The 17,622-nt window shown below is 57.3% G+C and overlaps 1 protein-coding gene across 2 annotated transcripts in view; it reads right to left on the bottom strand.

The window, feature by feature from the left end:
* Nucleotides 1-958: 958 nt before the first annotated feature.
* The window catches only part of KCNC1 (potassium voltage-gated channel subfamily C member 1), a 41,248-nt gene continuing 24,584 nt past the window's right edge, over nt 959-17,622 (bottom strand). The window contains exons 2-4 of one of the 2 annotated variants that reach the window (XM_059709064.1): nt 11,287-12,220; nt 4,310-4,498; nt 959-2,321 (exon numbers count right to left, since the gene is read on the bottom strand). In XM_059709064.1, coding sequence (XP_059565047.1) covers nt 2,257-2,321; nt 4,310-4,498; nt 11,287-12,220 — 1,188 coding nt within the window. In that variant the 3' untranslated portion in view covers nt 959-2,256. Of the gene's footprint in view, nt 2,322-4,309; nt 4,499-5,986; nt 7,461-11,286; nt 12,221-17,622 lie in introns of those variants that run through there. The other variant, XM_059709065.1, reaches the window with a different exon arrangement.

The following is a 17,622-nucleotide window of genomic DNA, read 5'->3' as shown; positions in this document are numbered from 1 at the left end:
GCCCTGATGCTTATGAATGGCTGTTCCATACACAGGGTAGATCTGCCAGTCCTTTGGCTGCAGGAGCCCTGGGCAGAGGCCTTACTGTACTCACCACCCCACCGGCCCCCATCCTGTGGTTCCCAGGCCTCACAGGGCACCAGGAAGTTGAAGCAGATGCTGAGAGGAGATGAGAAACTTTTAGATAAAAACTGGGCCCCACCTTCAGCCCCCCCCCCCCCACACACACACACACCTCATGTGATCGTTGGCTCAGGGTCAGGCTGGGAGACGTCAAGGGAACTGAAATCAAGGGGAGACTGACACCCACTTGTTTGTGGCCCTGGGCAGATCACTCCCCACTGTGGGCCTCCATTCAGAGGCTGACTACCATGACCGCTAGGAACTTTTCCACCTGAGTGTTCCTGGATTCCCTAATTCCTGGGAAAAGAATTGAAACCCTATCCCCCACTCTATCCCCAACCAAAACCAAGTGAACAACCCAAGCAAATGAAGATCCCTAGGAGAGGGCCCTATTCTCTTCCAAGACACCTCCAGGCTGAGGGAGGGGTATGCATAGGATGCTCCACCAGACTGGGCCAGCAGGGTAGGGCACCCAGACTTGTCAGACTCCTGTCTCTCGCTCCATCAGACTCAAGAATGTCCTAGGAGGAGGTGACTGTGGTCTGCATGGGGGGGAGGGAAGGGCGTGGGAGTGACTGACATGGCCAGATTGAAGGAGTCATGAATATGGCATGACTCACGGAGAAGTTGCCGCGGGTGAACCCCTGGGGGATGCACTTGTCTCAGGTCAGGTCCTGCATGCCCGTCCTTCCTGAGGGCAGCCTCCCTCCCCAGCCAGCAGGATCTGCAGGGCGCCGTCTAGAGAGCAACGTCTTCCTTAGGGCCTGACCAGAGGCCCAGAGCCAAATTGCAACACTGACCGAGGCAATAAAAACCCAGATCCGTGCTTCATCTCGAAAGTCAGCGTTTTATTAGGGAGGGCCGGGGCCCGGGGAGGGAGGGTGTTGAGCTAAAGCAGCATTGCTCTCTTTCCAGGAAATGCTGCGAGCTGCAGCCAGAGCTCGAGATGTTGCATTTTTTTTTTCAACTAAAGCATGTGTTTTTCAAAAATATCATCCTTCCCCACCCCCACCCCCCGCCACTACTTTTAGAATCAGACCAATGCCAAGTTACTGTCCTCTGTGTCTTTTGGGAAAATACTATATTTATTCGAGATGCAGACGTGTGTCTCTGCAAACCTCCCATTGCTTCAGGAAAACAAATCTGCTTTAGACTCTACAGGAACCATGATACAAAATTTATTTCATGCTAGAATCGCTTTGCATAACATTGGGCATGCAGTTTTTACTCTGAAGTACTAAAGTGCATACAATGCCAGGTTGTGCCTTAGTAACAGAGGAGGGCCGCCCCTCCCGAGGTCCTGATCTTCCGGTGCTCTAAAGAGACACGTGGGAAATCTGTACGATGTTGGTTATTTACTATGAACGATTTGTTATGAAAGTTGGTCACGCTGGATCTACACACCGGAAGAGATGAGAGAATCGACCTAGACTAGCCGCTGTCAGGGGTCTCGGGCGACGTCCGCGGGGTCACAAGCATGCCAGACAGGGAAGAAGGCGGCAGTGCAAGTTTCCACACTTCTATTTGGAGCAAAGTTCTCAGTTTCCACGTGAGAGATGATTATGAAGGTGAGGTCAATATGACCGATGGATGACTGACCGACTGCCCTTTCGGGAACCCTTTCTCTGGATCTCGAGTACAAAAAGGGAAGCAATGTGTTCCCGCCCCCCCCCCGCCCCCCCAGAAATGTACAGGTTTCTATCGAACCCCCTTACAGTCTGGCTCCAACGAGAGTAAAAGTAAAGAGCTTTGAAAGAAAATAGAGGACTTCTGTGTTTTTCTTTTCTTCGTTGTTGTTGTATAGGGTCATCACACAGTTGCAGGGGGTGGGTGGGTTTGGCTTGCTGGGTTTTCTATTTTACTTCATGCAAGTCATGCTAAGGAACCCCTCCACCCCCCCTCCCCCAGTAAAATAAAATTTTCAAAAAATGAAAAGAAGGAAAAGAAATCCTCTACGGTCAGTTACCATTTGGCCGTAGAAAAAGCTACGTCCGTCCTAGTACAATGCCTGGGCCACTCGGACTCGTCCGGCAAACCTGCATGGCGTGAATTTACTCTGTCCGAGGGTGAGGAGGGGCTGCAGGTCCACCCAGATGCTTAATAGCCACCAGTGTCCTGGGCCAAGCCGCCTGGTCAAGTCACTCTCACAGCCTCTGTCGGCATATACTTAGCAATGACAGGGCTTTCTTTGCAAAGATCTGTATGTAAAGAATACAATTAACACTTGAGCGTCTCTTCTTGGCTCTCCCATCCCGCTTGGTACTTAGTTTTTAAGGAGGAGGAGGAAAGACAGAACAGCCGCATGCAGAGGCAGGCAGGTTCTTCTCCAGCTGGCTTGGTTTTCCCATGCAGTGAGCCAGCCCAGCACGCCTCTTCCTCTCCCTCCTGGGGACCGGGGAGAGTCCCTAACTCCTCTCCTACTCTGCACATGGCTTATGGCCTGGAATCATCCTGAGAAATCAAGTCCTTGGCGGCTGTCCTGACTCCACGAGAGCAGGGCTGGGTGGATGTGGGTGGGGGCATCCCCCCTTGGCGCCTCCCAAAGACTCTGGCACCCAGGCCTCTGGGATTGGGGGGTGGGTACAGGGAGAGAGGGCTCCTCTGCCCCACACTCCCTGAGCTCCAGGAAGCACAGTGAAGGACTCTCCTTTCTGCTCTCCCAGGCCACACAGATTGGTCCAGCACTCAGGGTGGAGGAGGCAGGCAGCCCACGAGACCTTACCAGGCAGAGCACAGCCCCTGGGACAGTACCTGCTTCCCCCTCACTCCCCGGCCTCCTGCCCCTGTTTCTGCCTTCTAGAGCCCCCCGGGGCGGGGGGGGGGGGGAGCCAGCTGCATTGGGCCTATCCATGGAAGGTGCCAAGAATGGGCCCACCCCCTCCCAGGCCGGCAGCCCTCCGCCATGCAGCACCATGCGGGGAGCGCTATGCCGCGCTGGGGTCCAAGGGACCCCCAGGCAGGGCCAGGAAGCAGGGACCAGCCTGGGTTAGGTGGGCACACTAAGCACCAGTGACCAAGAGGCCTTCCCACCTCAGTGTAAGCTGCCCCCCCCCCCCCGGGGTTGCCCTGCATTTCGATTTCTGCATTTTCTCCCCATGTATTGTGGAACCACTTCAAATACTGGAGCACTTGTGAATGGCCACAGGCTACAGCAACTGTTGCTCTGAAAAGCCAACTATTGCTGCGGCCCAGCCTTCTCGCCCTGGTCAGCATGCATCCCACGTGAGCGTGAGGTGCTCCCAGACAGGCACGAGCTGCCCGGCCAGTCCGCTGTGCTGAGGATGGCTTTCTCCGCCTCTGGGCCCTGGGTCGCTGCCTGGAGCCTGGAGCTAGGGTGCTCTGGGCTCCTGCCCCAACCTCTCTCCAGCCCACGCTCAATCAAGCTCTTCCCCAGGTGTCAGCCTAAGATAAGGGCTGGGTAGAAGGAGTCCTTGAGCAGAAGCCTCAGCAGGGCTCAGCCTTCACCAACCACAAGGGGGCGCTGACCACACCCGGGGCCAGGCTAATCGGGGTTGGGGATGGAAGGGGCTGCACAGAGTCCCATGTTAACAACCTTCTCTTGGCAAATTCTCTGTCACTGGCAATATTCTGACTGCAAGGACACTGGCTTCAACCCCAAGCCTGAGAAGGAACCCCAAGGCCTGAAGCCACCTTTTTCTTCATGGTTCCCCTCCCAATGGTCTGTGGATTCTCTTTAAAGGATGCCTTTTCCAGAACATGGATCTTGGGTGGCTAAGCCCACAGGGTCCTGGCCAGGCCCATCCCGTCGTCCTCCTCAACCACTAGATGGGAAGATCACTCTGCCTTTTGGGTCTGACCTGCCTGCCAGAGCAGCCTGGAGCAGTCGAGGCTCCTCCCAGCACCCCTGGGTACCCCTCTGCTTTTAGGGTCATGGCCCGTAATCAGCCAGCCTGCCCCAAGCCCTTCCTATCCCTTACGTGCTGATCTTTAATATCAACCCACAGCTGCCTGGACCTCATGTTCTCGCTGCCAGCCTACATCCCACTTAGGAGAGAGGAAGTCAGGTCCCGAGGGGCCGACCCTGGGGGCTCCTTCTGCTCCCTGCCCCCCATCAGTGTGCCTGCCTGCCCCTCAGCGCCCCTCGCCCGCCACCCCGCCCACCCATCTGCAGGAGCGGGAGGTGAGGCGGCCCGGTGGATGCAGTGCCCCAGCCTCCTCTACATACCCTTTCTCATTCCTCCACCAGGTGGGCACGTGTACTCCCCAGTTGATAAGAGGAAGCAGGGTCCGTATCTCTCGCGGGTGCCCGAGCGCGTAAAGGGCAGGCCCTCATCGGGAGTGAGGGCCTGGTCTATGTGGGGGCAGTCTTCGTTCGCCAGCGCGGCCTTCGCCACCTCCCCATTCAGTTTGGAATCTTCAAACATATAAGCAGAAGCTATTGAGACACTGAAAACTGTTTAGTGGGGGGGACAGGCCGGAGGTGGGGCATTGGCAAAGGGCAGCCCATCCCTGAGAACCAAAAAGTGAGGGGCCACGGAGGGAGGCACGAGGCTGGGGTTCCGGCTCATTCAGGCAGCCTACGGGCTGCCCACAGTGCTGCGAAGGAGGGGCTCCTGGGTTTGCTCAAAGTTTGCAAAAAGATGAGTTGGCGGGCCCAGCAAGCGCGGTGCTGGGGGCTGGGCCCAGGGCCCAAGGCCCAAGGCTGGGCCGATGAGACAGATGGCGTGGATGCGGACATGGAGGGAGGGCCAGACACAGAGCTCAGGGAGAAGACAGACAGACATGCTGAAACACTGCAGTCCAGAGAGGCAGCCTTTCCTGAACCCTCTGCTGCTGACCAGAGCTGAGCGGCCTCCCATCCTTATCCAGCTCAAGCTTCTCTAGCCCCATCCAGACCCCATCCATCACCTCTACCTCAGCCCCATTTGGATCCCATCTGCTCACTCACTTCACGCTGCCCACCACGCACATCCTATCTGACCACATAGCCTGCCCGCCCCCCCGTTGTATCTAATCTGGTCACTCTGTATGCCCTGCCCCCCATGCAGACTAGGCATGGCCACGCAGCCTCCTCTGTCCCAATCTGACCAGTCAATCCGCTCCACCCTCCACAAAGACTTAGGCTGGTCATTCAGTCCGCCCTGAGGCCCACACAGACCAAGCCAGTGGCTTCCACTGCGCTCCACACCAAGCAGGCCTGGTCAGCTCGCACAGGCACGACAGGGATGTTTGCATGAGGCAGTGACAGCGGCCATGAGTCGGGAGGGGCTCCCATTCCTGTCTCCTTTCAGCAGCATCCCCCGAGAAGCAGAGCAAATGGATGTGTAAAGACAACAGCAGCGGATGGACTCAGGTGGGAAGGCGAGTCTTGGCCTCTGTGGTAGCCTGGGAAGGAACCTGGGGGGCACCCTTTGGGGGGGAGGGCAAAGTGTGGCCAGAGTAGGGAGCTCACCCTCTCCCAAGTCCAGGAGCATCGCCATGGACACCTCTGGACCTGGCGGAGGTAGCGCTGTCTGGCCTCTGCCCCGCCCACCACTCCTGGGGACTGAGCCTGCCCCACGCGCTCTGCTCTCAAAGCAGAATCTTCCTGGCCAGGGTGGGGCCCACCAGTCCCCACAGTGGGCACCCTGGCTTTCTCAAAGACTTCCTCTAGGGTGAGAGCCTCCAGGGGAGACAGACCCCACCGTGGGTGGACCACAGGAGGGGAGGCACTTGGAAAGACTACAGGGGGGAAAGCTGGAGACAGTCTCCTCCCGATTTCACCCTCTTCCGTGACCCTGTTCACATCATGTAACTACACGCAGAGGTGATCCTCTTCCGCGGGCACACGCTCAGTATGCCTGCGGGCGGGATCACGGCCGTGTGCACATCATGTCACTACAAAGAGGCAGTCAGTCAAAAGTGAAATGGACCAATCAGGTTTATTCGTAAAGCAAATCCAAAAAAAAAAAATCCCATCATAATTTTGGAACTTAAAAAGTCTGCATACAAGATGGAAAGCAGTTCACGTACAGTGCGTTTCTCCACAGATCCCAGGGGCTCCACTTCCCGCTTTACGCTGAGCCAGAAGGGCCGGTTACCAAGGTAACTCTGACACCACGTGACTGGGGCTGGGCCTCTCTGGGGTTGGGGGGCTGCCTAGCACTTGGGGTGTGTCTGCGGGCACACACCTGTGCTTACAGACAAGCCTGGTCCTGCCTCCCACTCTGGCTGGCCCCTGGCTTCCCTCCCAAGGATCTCTGGGCTGCGGGAGGAGGGTGATGGGGAGGGGCGGGATATAAGGGAGGAGGAAGTGGAGGAGGGTGTGAAAGTCGGGGCCCATAGTACCCTGCACACACTTTCCTCCAGGGGAAACAGCAAGTCCTCCCAGCAGCATCTCCATCTGGGCCATCGTCTGTCAGTGGAGGTGCCCACAGCCTACCGTTCTTGCCCAGGGGCGGGTCAAAGGTGGAGGGTGGAGCCCGAGACTCCTCTGGCTCTGAGTGCTTCGTCCCCACCCAACGGCTCTGCCCCCCAGCACCAGGCCCCTGGAGCATCCAGCTCCCACAGGCTGGTTTTCCCTGCAGGGAAGGGAGTGGGCGCAACTGGCAGGGATCCCTGGGTGGGTGAGCTGCGCACCCTTCCTTCCCTGAAGGGACCCCAGGACACACCTGGGTCTGCTTCTCTCAACCATGACTTTGAGGAGGGGCTATAATTGGGTGAGAGTGTTTAGGTCTTGTTCTGTAAGGGAGCCAGCCTCCCTGGGCTGTTGGTTTATCTGCAGTTTGGGGTGCTGTCAGAAACAGGGAGCATTCTCCCTCCCCAGCTCCAGAGGAGCGGCTAGAAGAGAAACAAAGGAAGGGCCAACTCTCCAAACCTGAGGAACCCACACAAAAGGCCAGAGGGTCAGCTCTTCCAAGATTCCCCCCCTGACGCCCTCACCCCCGCCCCCTTGCATGAGATGGCCACCAGGAGCCTTGGTTCCCACCTGCTCCCCAGAAGGTGGGGAGACCTGCCTCCTGGCCCAGGGCCCCTCAGCCCCACTAGCCCCGCGGCTTGCGATGATGAAATGGCAGCATGGGCAGCGGCTCGCAGAGATGGTTTCCAGGCTTTGAAATGGGCTGAGATAGATGAGCGTCCGCGAGAGGGTCATTTTTTTTTAAACTTTGGAGCAAGGAGAACCCGGTGTCAGGGCCCTCAACCAGCAGGGCTGGCTTTTTCGCCCTCGTCTCCAGGCACCACCGACGTACTTACTGTTCAGACCAGCAGCGGGCGCCAGGGGCGCACACAGGGCTGGGGCGGGGTGGGGGGTTGCTGGGCATTTCCTTGGGTTTAGCTCCAAGGGGTCTGCCCAGGAGGGGGATCAGGGAAAAAGTCCCAGGCTATCGGGGGACAGTCTGTGAGAGACAGGAGCAGAGTACAGTCACGAGAACCGGCACAAGTCATGCAACGAAACGAGGAGAGAAAAAGAGAGAAACATGATTAGTGGAGAGAGAGAAAAAGAGAGAATATGAAAAACACAGAAAGAACACCAGGCCTGGCCCTCAGAGTTGCGTCATTTTTCTGATCCTTCCCTCTTAGCCCGCTTGGGGGCCACACAGACCCCACACGGGCCCCAGCTGCCCACCCTGACCCTGTATCTGAGCAGAAACTTGATCAGCTCATGCAGAGGGGCCCTGCCCACCCTGCCTGGTCACCTCTGCCCCAGGGGTCACTCTCCCTGCCCCGGGCTAGCACCACTCCCAGCCCTCTCTGCAGACAAGCAGCATGGGAAGGGAGGGCCAGGAGAGGGGCACTGTGGACTTGCTGCTCAGGGGACAACCTCCCACTGCCACCCCACAGGTGACCCAGAGACTGCAGTGGGCTCCCAGGGGGGCTGGGCAGGGTCTTCGCTGGGGCCTCACTGCAGCTCTGTGTGCCTGTGGGCAGGAAAGGGGTCTGGCCACCACCCCTCCCCCATGCAGGCCCCCCTGCTCACCTACGGCGTGACCCGGTAGTCTGGACACCACATCATAGAGGACTGACCCACACCACAGGAGCAGAGAGGGACAAGACATACGTGAATGGACGTGAGCAAGTGAGCTGGGCCCCCTGGTTGCAGAGGGGAGCGGGGAAGGCCCTTTCTGGGAGAGGAGCAACTTCTCCTGGGCTATGAGCCCCAGGCATCCTCTGATGATGTGGGGTGACCTCCTAGCATCCCTCTGTAAGGTCCTACAGCCCCCCAGGCCAAGTCCCCCCAACACTGAGGCCATGCCAGCCATGGTACAGAGGAAGACACCAGATCATCCTTCACAGACAAGGGACCTGAAGCTTGGGGAGAAAGCAGACGTAGAGGGGAGGGAAAGGGGCTGGTGGCAGGACTGGGAGGCCTTGCTGGAGTCCCAGGGATCCTGCCCTGGTAGGGGAGGTGTCCTCAGAGACCAGCATGCGAACTCGGCCCCATCCCAGCTTCTAAAAGAGGAAATGGCGAACCCCGGGTTTCCCTGAGGCCTCACCACTGCCCCTGGGGGTGGAGTGAGGCTGGAAAGGCCTGGGGTGCTGCATCTCACCCTGCTCAATCCTTGCAGGGCCGGTTCTCCACCCATATTTGCCTTCCTTTCCTCTGGCCTCCCCACTCACTCATGAATGCACCCCCAGCTCACGCCCATCCAGGTGCATAGCTGAAAGCAGAAAAGGAGGTGAATGGGAAGGGACTCAGGGAGGCAGAGATGGGGACACACCCCTAAGGACCACACCCCTCTCAGTGACAGTTAATCTGGGTCTCACATGCCAGCTGTTGGAGGAAGGGGTGTTCTGGTGAAGCTCAGAGGGGGTCTCAGAATCAAGGCAGGTGGGTCTGGACGTTAAAACAGCACCGGCCGGGGAGGGGAGTACTTGGGAAGGGGGTAGAGATCCAATGTGGGGAGGGAGGGGAAAGGCAGGAGGAGGATCCCGGCAGCTGGGCTCCAGAGGACAGGCTTGGGAGGGCCCAGAACACCTTCTCAGCCACAGAGACTGCTCCTGCCAGAGCTCTGGGTTCCTGAGGCCTGGGGCCAGGGCCGGAGGCTGCAAGGGCAGGACTGCCATGGCCGTGGGCCTGGGGCATCCCACAGGAATGCATGGGCTTCCCAGGTCTGGTGCAGCATGGGAATAGGGCTTGTGTCCCAGGACTGGCTGGTGTACATGTCAGAGCACAGTCTGCTCTCTGTGTGTGCGCATGCATGTGTGTGTATGTGTGCATGCATGTGTGTGTGTGCGTGCGCTTAGCACACGAAGAATACTGGCATTGTCAGGGATGAGGACAATCGGTGCCTGACTGGAGTGAACTGGGGATCCTTGACAGGGTGGCCTGGGCGCCCATGCTTGGGGCACCGATATGGAAAGATCCAGTGTAGGGGAGATTGACGGAAGGGCCAAGTAGCACCATGGTGATGCCATTCAGGCTCAGCTCTTCCTGAGGGGCTTGGAGTAGAGCTGGAGGCTAGGCCAACCTGGACCCTCTCCTAGATCCCCAGGAACTTTCCTTGTCATGGTGGTGGCTCCTGAGGTCAAATAGCTAGTTAACCCAGAGCAGGAAGGTGGGGCAGGAGCCATGCCTTAGCAGGGAAACCCGGCTCCCCTCTGGCTCCTATTCCAGTTCCTGCCACCCTCTGGCCCAGCCCAGGACACTAACCAAGTTCCTTTCAGGTGCCTATGGGAATCCCAGGGAGGGTAAAGGTATGGGGACAGGAAAGGGGGCTGGAGAGCCCCCATGGGCAGAGAAGTGGGCCTTGGAGGTACTGCTCTGGGCAGCATAGCTGTGGAATAAAGCCGGATCGTGAGCAGGATGGGGCGGTTGGGTAGAGAGAGCATCAGCAGGGAGAAAGAATCAATCATACGCTGGGGGAGACCACCCAACCTGGGGGAAACTTGCTCATCTAGGGCTGAGCTAGCCTGCAGCCCCTGCCAGACTTTGGACCCGGGATGTCCCTCACAAACTAAATGCTACCTATCACTCATTCAGCCCCCTCACCCCACGGAGCTTCACTCAGTGCTGTATTCTTCTCTGGGTCATCCATTCCCTTGAAATCCCTGTGTCCACAGAATAAGTCGATGGTATTCCATGGGTAGAGGTAGACTATGGGCTTTATATCTTCGGACCAGAGCCCCGTGATCAACTTTATGTGCTATGTGCAGGTTCTCATAAAACTGAGATAGTCCCATAACGAACCACTAGCCATGGAATATTAGAATATATCCCACGGTGACTAGTATTGTTTCACGCCCCCCTCCCCCTCCCCACTCCCCGACCCCCACCGAATTCATGGGAAAGTGGTTGGACACTGGCTGGGGTGTCATGTATTGCTGCTGCAGTCCCTTCCATCGGAAGTGGGGAGAACCATCGGTGGGAGGTGGTGGCTGGTCTGTAGCGCTTTCGCCTAAGCTGCCCGGGGTGGTGGCCCCGCTAATCCTTTGCTCACCAGCCGCTTCCATCAGAAGACCATCGGAAACTCCCACTCAACCATCAACCCAAACAGACAACGTGAAAGCTAGAGTCACTCCAACAGTTTCTAAAGATAAACGCTAAACTCTAGAGTGATGGTAGAAGATGAGTTGGTTCAGCATGCTATGGGGAAGTAAGCTTGTTACGGAGGGCTGGAGATGTCTCCTAGGACACACCTGGAGCCAGGCAGCCCAAATCAGAGCACGAATTCTACTCGGCTATGGAGACAGGCTCTGTCGGGGGTGAGCATCCTTGCTACTGCTTTTGCAGGTACCCTCCTGCCAGGCCCCATGCACCGCTTGTGCCATCTGCACAGCCTGAAGGGAGCCGTGTAAAGACCCAATCAGAAGCTGTCTGCCATTTCCAAATCACGCCCACCCCCACCCGGCCCGGACACCAGGTCAGTGGCCTGAGTCAGAGACTCACGCTGGACTCCTGCCCACCAAGCAGCAGCTCCCGGGCTCCTGCTAAGAGAGTCCTCGGCAACCTCGAGGGCCACGTCGTCTCTTCAGAACCTCATGAGACCAGCGCGTCAACCTCCTTACCCGGGGCCACCAGTGAGGTTCCTCTAGCTGGCCCTCGCCTCGTGAACTTGGCTGCCCAGCATCTCCCTGGGCCCCCAGGCTCCACACCTCAAGATTGAGTGTGGGGGTCCGGGGTTTCCCATGGAACTAAGGAAGCAGTCTGACTGAATCTGAAATCATCGCTACAGGGGGCAGAGGTGAAAGGTCAGATCGACATGCCTCTAAGAGGTTTCCTACCTGCTCTGTTAATTTCTAAAATTTCTTCCTGGGCCAGCGGGCATGTGTCACTCTGAGTACTGTGATGTGGAGAGTTTACGACAGATTTACAATAATTGGGAGATCCCAGCTGCGGCGGCCGTGGAATATGCTTCTTTTTTTTCTTTGGTAGTTTCTGCTTAGCCATGGCTAAGGAGTAGTACATCCCGAAATTGTTCACGATGACAGGCACGGGCATGGCGATGGTCAGCACGCCCGCCAGTGCACACAGTGCTCCCACCAACATCCCGGACCAGGTCTGCGGGTACATGTCTCCGTAGCCCAGTGTTGTCATGGTGACCACGGCCCACCAGAAGCCAATGGGGATGTTCTTAAAGTGGGTGTGCTCACTGGCACTGGGGTCGTTGGGCTGGGCCCCTATCCTCTCGGCGTAGTAGATCATGGTGGCGAAGATCAGGACACCCAGGGCCAGGAAGATGATCAGCAGCAGGAACTCGTTGGTGCTGGCACGGAGCGTGTGGCCCAGGACCCGCAGGCCCACAAAGTGCCGGGTCAGCTTGAAGATGCGCAGGATCCGCACGAAGCGGACGACGCGCAGGAAGCCCAGGACGTCCTTGGCAGCCTTAGAGGACAGGCCGCTGAGGCCCACCTCCAGGTAGAAGGGGAGGATGGCCACAAAGTCAATGATGTTGAGCGAGTTCTTGATGAACTCTACTTTGTTGGGGCAGAAGACGACACGCATGAGGAACTCGAAGGTGAACCAGACCACGCAGACGCCCTCGATGTAGGTGAGGAAGGCCTCCGTCTCTGCTTCCCGGTAGTAGCGCACTTGGGTGCCGTTCCGAACGTTCTCGATCTCCGTCTTGTTCACGATGGGGTTGAAGCGCTCGTGGGTCTCCAGGCAGAAGGTGGTGATGGAGACCAGGATGAAGAAGAGGGAGGCCAAGGCCACATACTGTGGGGGAGAAACACAGTGTCAGAGGGCAGGCCCTCCCACCCAGAGCAGAGAAACTGGGAGTGCCTCTGTGTTGGGTCCCGTCAGGTGCCAGGTCAGGGAAGACGCCAGCACAGTGACCCTGCCAACACAGGGCCAAGCGAACAGGCCACTTGTCCTTCCTCCGGGCGCGGGGTAAGGGCGCTCAGGGAGTTAAAGGGTTGTGGCAGAGATTCCTTTGTTTTCACAAACGTGTTTCCTTTCCTCTTGGATGTGCAGCTAGCCTACATTTCCCAGCCTCCCTTGGGTTAGATGGGGTCAAGTGACTGAGTTCAGGCCAGAGGACAGTGAATGAAAGGAGTATGCATTGATGCCAGGTCTGCCAGGTCTGGCTCATGAACCCTTCCTACTCAATCTTCTATGCTCTTTCTTCCTCCTTCTCCCCTCCCCCTCCCCGCCCCACTTCCAGCAGTGCCACCAGGAGGAAGGAGCCTGGGTTCCTGAGAAGAAACACCACTAAATATTCTCATTGAACTATTACTTGAATGGGAAATATACTATTTTATTAAGCCACCATGGTTTGGGGCATTTAGCCACTCTGACTAATAAAAATGACCAACTTGCTGGGCTAAAGTTGGCAAAGAAAGGAGAGGGGGCAGCTACGGTGGTATCTGGCCACATCTCCCATCTTTTGTCTGTACTTCACTCGTGGAATCTCTTTCAGGTTCTATCCTATCTAGATCTAAAGAAGATGTTCATCTGCCTCAGGGCCTTAGATGACTTTTTTTAACTGCTCCCTCTATCCTCCTAGGAACTCACACACCCAACCTGGAAGTGAGTTCCCCATCCTTGGGGGTATTCAAACAGAGGCTAAATGATCATTGTCAGAGATCAGAGATACGGTGCCAGTTCTGGCATCAGGAGGTGAACTGGACAAGGTATCCTCGAAGGCACATAAACCATAGGGTCTGCTTCTTCCCTGCTGCCTGCCAGACCCAGGGTAGGGGTGTGGGTGGGAGAGAGGAAGAAACTGTCGGGATGCTGGGGCTTTTTAAACATATGTGAGTACCTGCTTCTCTCAGACCCCATCAGTGAGAAGGAAATGGCCAGAATATCCCAGTCTGTCCAGAACCACCTGCTCTGTCCCTGAGCTCCTGGAAAAAGATTCAGGAGACCCTTTGGTTTGGTCTGGTGGCCCCATATGATGACCCCTTGAGCTTCTCGACCCCACAGCAGACATGGGAATCCAAGGAAAGAGAATCAAGTAGCTGCCTGAGCTTCAAACCAAGACTGAATTCCAGGCAAGGTCTCTTCTTACAGACCCCAGGTGGGTCCCCCGGAACTCTAACAGACCATGGCCTCCTTAGGCATTGCCCTGGGCAGGTGGAACCCTGGCCAGTCAGCTCTCCTCCAGGGGCCCAGCAGGTCAGTCTTGCCCGCATGTTCCTGCTGCTCCCCTTCCCTCTGGACCCTCCTTCTCTCCGCTTGGCCAAGACAGACCATGGCCGGAGGCAGCCCTGGGCTACAGGCTGGAATAAGTGGCACTTTTGGTCCATAGATAACTTCAAGGAGTGCCATGGTCTCACCCTGTATCTTCAGCAGGAGGCAGCCATGCTGTTTCTAGTGATTAGTTTGCATTGACGCCCACCTCCACCTGTTGTTTTTGGGCTTTTTTTGGGGGGGGGGGACTGGAAGTCCCAGAACAGCCCTGTCTGGCACCCAACTGGAAGGGATCTAGAAGCCCAGAACTATGTGGATCTTCCAAGCCACATTCTGGGTGGGGAAGGGGAGAACTAAGGGGAAGGGACAAAGGCAGCATTTCAGAATGTCAGTATAGAGAAGCCGTCAGAGATGATCTGACCCAAGACACTACCTGCTACAGATGGGGAATCCTGTGGCCCAGAAACAGGAAGAGATCTGCCCTAGGCAATCATTACAAGATGCCGATAGTTCTGTAGGCTTAGCGCTCTGAGCAATTTGCAAAAACTTTATCTAGACTACTAGAGATGGATCCCTATGCACCCTTCATCCATTCACCTCTGCTTCCTTCATTTTATCTACCCATTATCCATCTTTCCTTCCTTCCTTTTCCCCTCCCTTCCATCCACACATCATTCACCCTTTTCCCTCCTTCCCTCTCTCTCCCTCCTTCCATTCCTTCCTCCATTTTCTCCATTTCTCTCTTCCATCCAACATGCATGCATCCATTCTTTCTTCTTTCCCTTCCTCATCAAGCGCCAGGTTATGCCCAGCACTGAGGGGAATCCTCAGGGAGGAACCATCAGGGAGGATTCCAGCCCAGGCCTCAGGGAGCTCCTTGCCCAGCGGAGGGTAAAGGACACTCACAGAGACAATGCGGTGGCCTGGAAAGGTGAGCCCCTCAGCCCTATGAAGTGGTGAGGCTTGGACAAGGCGGGACAGGGTAGGGACTTAAACCAGGTCTTCCACCTCCAGAAACAGCTCTTCGAGGGTCCGGACAGTGCCGCCCTGGGTCACCACAGAGGAGGACCAGGAAAGCAAAGTGGAAGCACCTGGCAGAGGTACACTTCCAACCCAGGTTTACCCAGCACTTTCCACACCAGAGTTGCCAACGCTCTTGGAGCTAAACCATCCCTGTCTGCTGGGTATTTGGTCCCAGGTTACCTCTGGAGGGCCTCGTCTTGGAGCTTGGCATTCACAGCCCACACTCCCCACGGGCAGGTCATGCCCCAGCCATACCCACTTCCCTGGCCTTTGAGAGAGAGATATGCCAAGAGGTAGGGCCCATTGTACCCGTGGGCTCCCGATCCTGGGCGATGGCAGAAGGCAAGAGGCACCTCTCCTTGCTGCCCCACCAGCCATGGCATCACCCTCCTAATCTGACCCACATCCATCCTCCTCTGTCCCCTCTGCTTATATGTGACTCTCTCTCAACAGGGCTACTGCCACCAAAGCTAACAGGTTTTAGGCGTCAGTCTTGGCCACCAGTCCAGCCTCCAAGCCAGAGGGAGGGACTGGCTGGGATCCCAGCTCTGCATGCTGCCTGCCCATGCTGCCCACGGAGAAAAGCCTGACTCCTCAGCCGGGCATGAGCTGCTGTGCCCTGGCCTCCCCGACTTCCTTACATGCACCCAATGTTCTTGCCAGATGCAACTCTGCCATTTCTGACCCCACACCTCCGTGTCTCCCCATCTCCGCATCATCACACCTGTTGTTCCTTCCACCAGAGTGTTCCTGCCCATCTTTCTCTGGAAAAACCCCTCATCCTTCAGCACCCCAGGAATTAGCCCTTCTCCTGGGGCGCCTTCACCAGGTGGGGCTCTTCATTGCAGCTGAGACCCTTACGAGGCAGCAAATAAAGGGACTCCCCAAGGAGCCTCTACATTCACCCCCGGGAGACAGCCAGCCTGTCTCCAACTCCGTTCATGAGTGCCCAGGGAGGCTCATGGGAACAGCCCAGACAGGGCACTGATGTCCCAGGAGCCGTCTCATTCCCAGGTGCCCCACAGGCCCCTAGAGCTGTCAACCCATTTGCTCCTCTCACAGGACAGGTCTCGATGGGGAAAATGAGGCCCAGAAAGAGGTCAAGTCTTATAAAAACTCGGGGAGGAAAAAATCGTTGGTTCTCAGCCATCAGCGGAGATCCTGTCTAGATTCCTTCCTCTCTGGGCCCCAGAGCCAAAGGAGTGGGGATGGGGTGGACAGCAGCAGCCAGGCCTCGAGCCAGACACTAGGCCTTCTTCCCAGGGAAGCTGGCAGAGGTGGAAGCCGGCCTCCCGCCCTGCCTAGGCTCCCTGGTGCCTGCCTTCTGGCCTGAGCTGCCGGCAGCCTGGTCCTTTGTCACAGGCAGAGCCCCAGCAACACCGGGGTTCAAGTGTGCTCTTAGGAGGGCTGTGGAGGAAGGTGCCTTGGTTGCTCAGGCCACATTCTCCGAAGCCTAGAGACTAGCAGGGCAGCCACGGTGCACAACCAGCGCAAGAGCTCACATCCCGCTGAGTCCCCGGCTCCCTTCTGTCCAGCCTCGGGGAAGCTGAGCACAGGAAGGAGAGAGGAGGACGCTGCCCAAGCTAAGGGCCTATTCTGCGCCTTAGTCCTCACACACCCAGTCAGACTGGTGGCTGTGCTACGTTGTGCCAAAAAGCGAACCCAGGTGCAGAGAGGTTCAAGGACCAAATGTTGAAAGCTAGGGATGAAGCAGAGGCTTGGACCCGAATCGATCTAGCTCCAGAACCTAAGCTCTTTCCACCACTAGAGTGACCACAGCTCTTGGGGCTAAAAACACAGTCCTGTGCACTGGGGAGCTGACCCTGATCATGTCTGAATGGTTCATCTTGGAGGTTGGCACCCATAGCCCAGACTATTTGAGGGCAGGCTATGCCCATTGCCAGTGACGAGAGAGCCGGGATGCCTGGACCCACAGGCTGGAGCCCAGCCACGCCTGAATGGCTCTTGGGCCGCTTTGCCCAGGACTTGGTAGTGCCTGGGGCTAGAGCAGCCCCGGGGGCTGGCGTGCAGCCACACCTTGCTCAGGGAATCAATGCTGACAGCAGCCTTGGATGGTCCAGCCTGCACCCCCACCTGGCCCACTTCCTTGAAGACTCAGAAGGCAGGTGGAAGATGACTTCAACTTGTTCAAGAAGCTCAGCCAGAGGGAGGCGGGGAGAGTTTAAGGGAAGGGGAGGATCTGGGATCAGTGGACCCCTAGCAGGGAGGGAACCTCTGCCTAGCAGACCCAGGGCAGTAAGCCTGGGCTGTCGCTCCCTGTAGGGGCTGCAGGCAAGGGCAGGGCTGCACCCCATGTGAGCTGTCTGCCTCCCAATCCCAGTCACCCAGAGAACAGGGAACAGTCACTCACAGACCACAGGCACACAACTGCCCAGAGTACACACCTCACCCATTACCTAAGCGCATACACTGTGCATGTGGCCACACAAGCTACAGCACAGTGTCCCGCCCACACACACACAGAGAACACAGGGCCCATGGAGCATACTGAAACACATTGCCGCACACCAAACACACACACCCAGGTGCTGCACTGCCAGGCGCACTCCCTGCACGCTCCACACAGCACGCCCTGTACACTCAGAGCATACGGAGGATGCAGAAGTGGTCACCACACAGCACACCCACTACAGATACAATAGACCTCGGCATTGCCACTCAGCCGGCCCCTCCTCTGCCCACTGCACCCCCAAGGGTATGACTGACTCAGTGTTGTCTCTCCAGCCCGCCTCGCCTCTGCCCTGATCTGATGGTGCCAGTTCCTGGATTGCCCATCCCTAGGGCCTGCCCATCATCAACAGGCTTCCTGGTTTCCCGCCACCCACCAGACCTGTCTCCTTTTCCCAGCCCACCCCTGCAGCATCTGTGCCCCCACAGCCAGGATCCAGGCCAGCTGTGAGGCCAGTCCCTCCTGGGCTGCTAGCTGGTGAGGGGGCACA

Source organism: Myotis daubentonii, chromosome 9 (genome assembly GCF_963259705.1).
Source record: "Myotis daubentonii chromosome 9, mMyoDau2.1, whole genome shotgun sequence".
In the NCBI taxonomy this organism is placed as follows: Eukaryota; Metazoa; Chordata; class Mammalia; order Chiroptera; family Vespertilionidae; genus Myotis; species Myotis daubentonii.
Note: the sequence above shows the minus strand (reverse complement) of the source record. Positions and strands in the feature narration are given on the sequence as shown.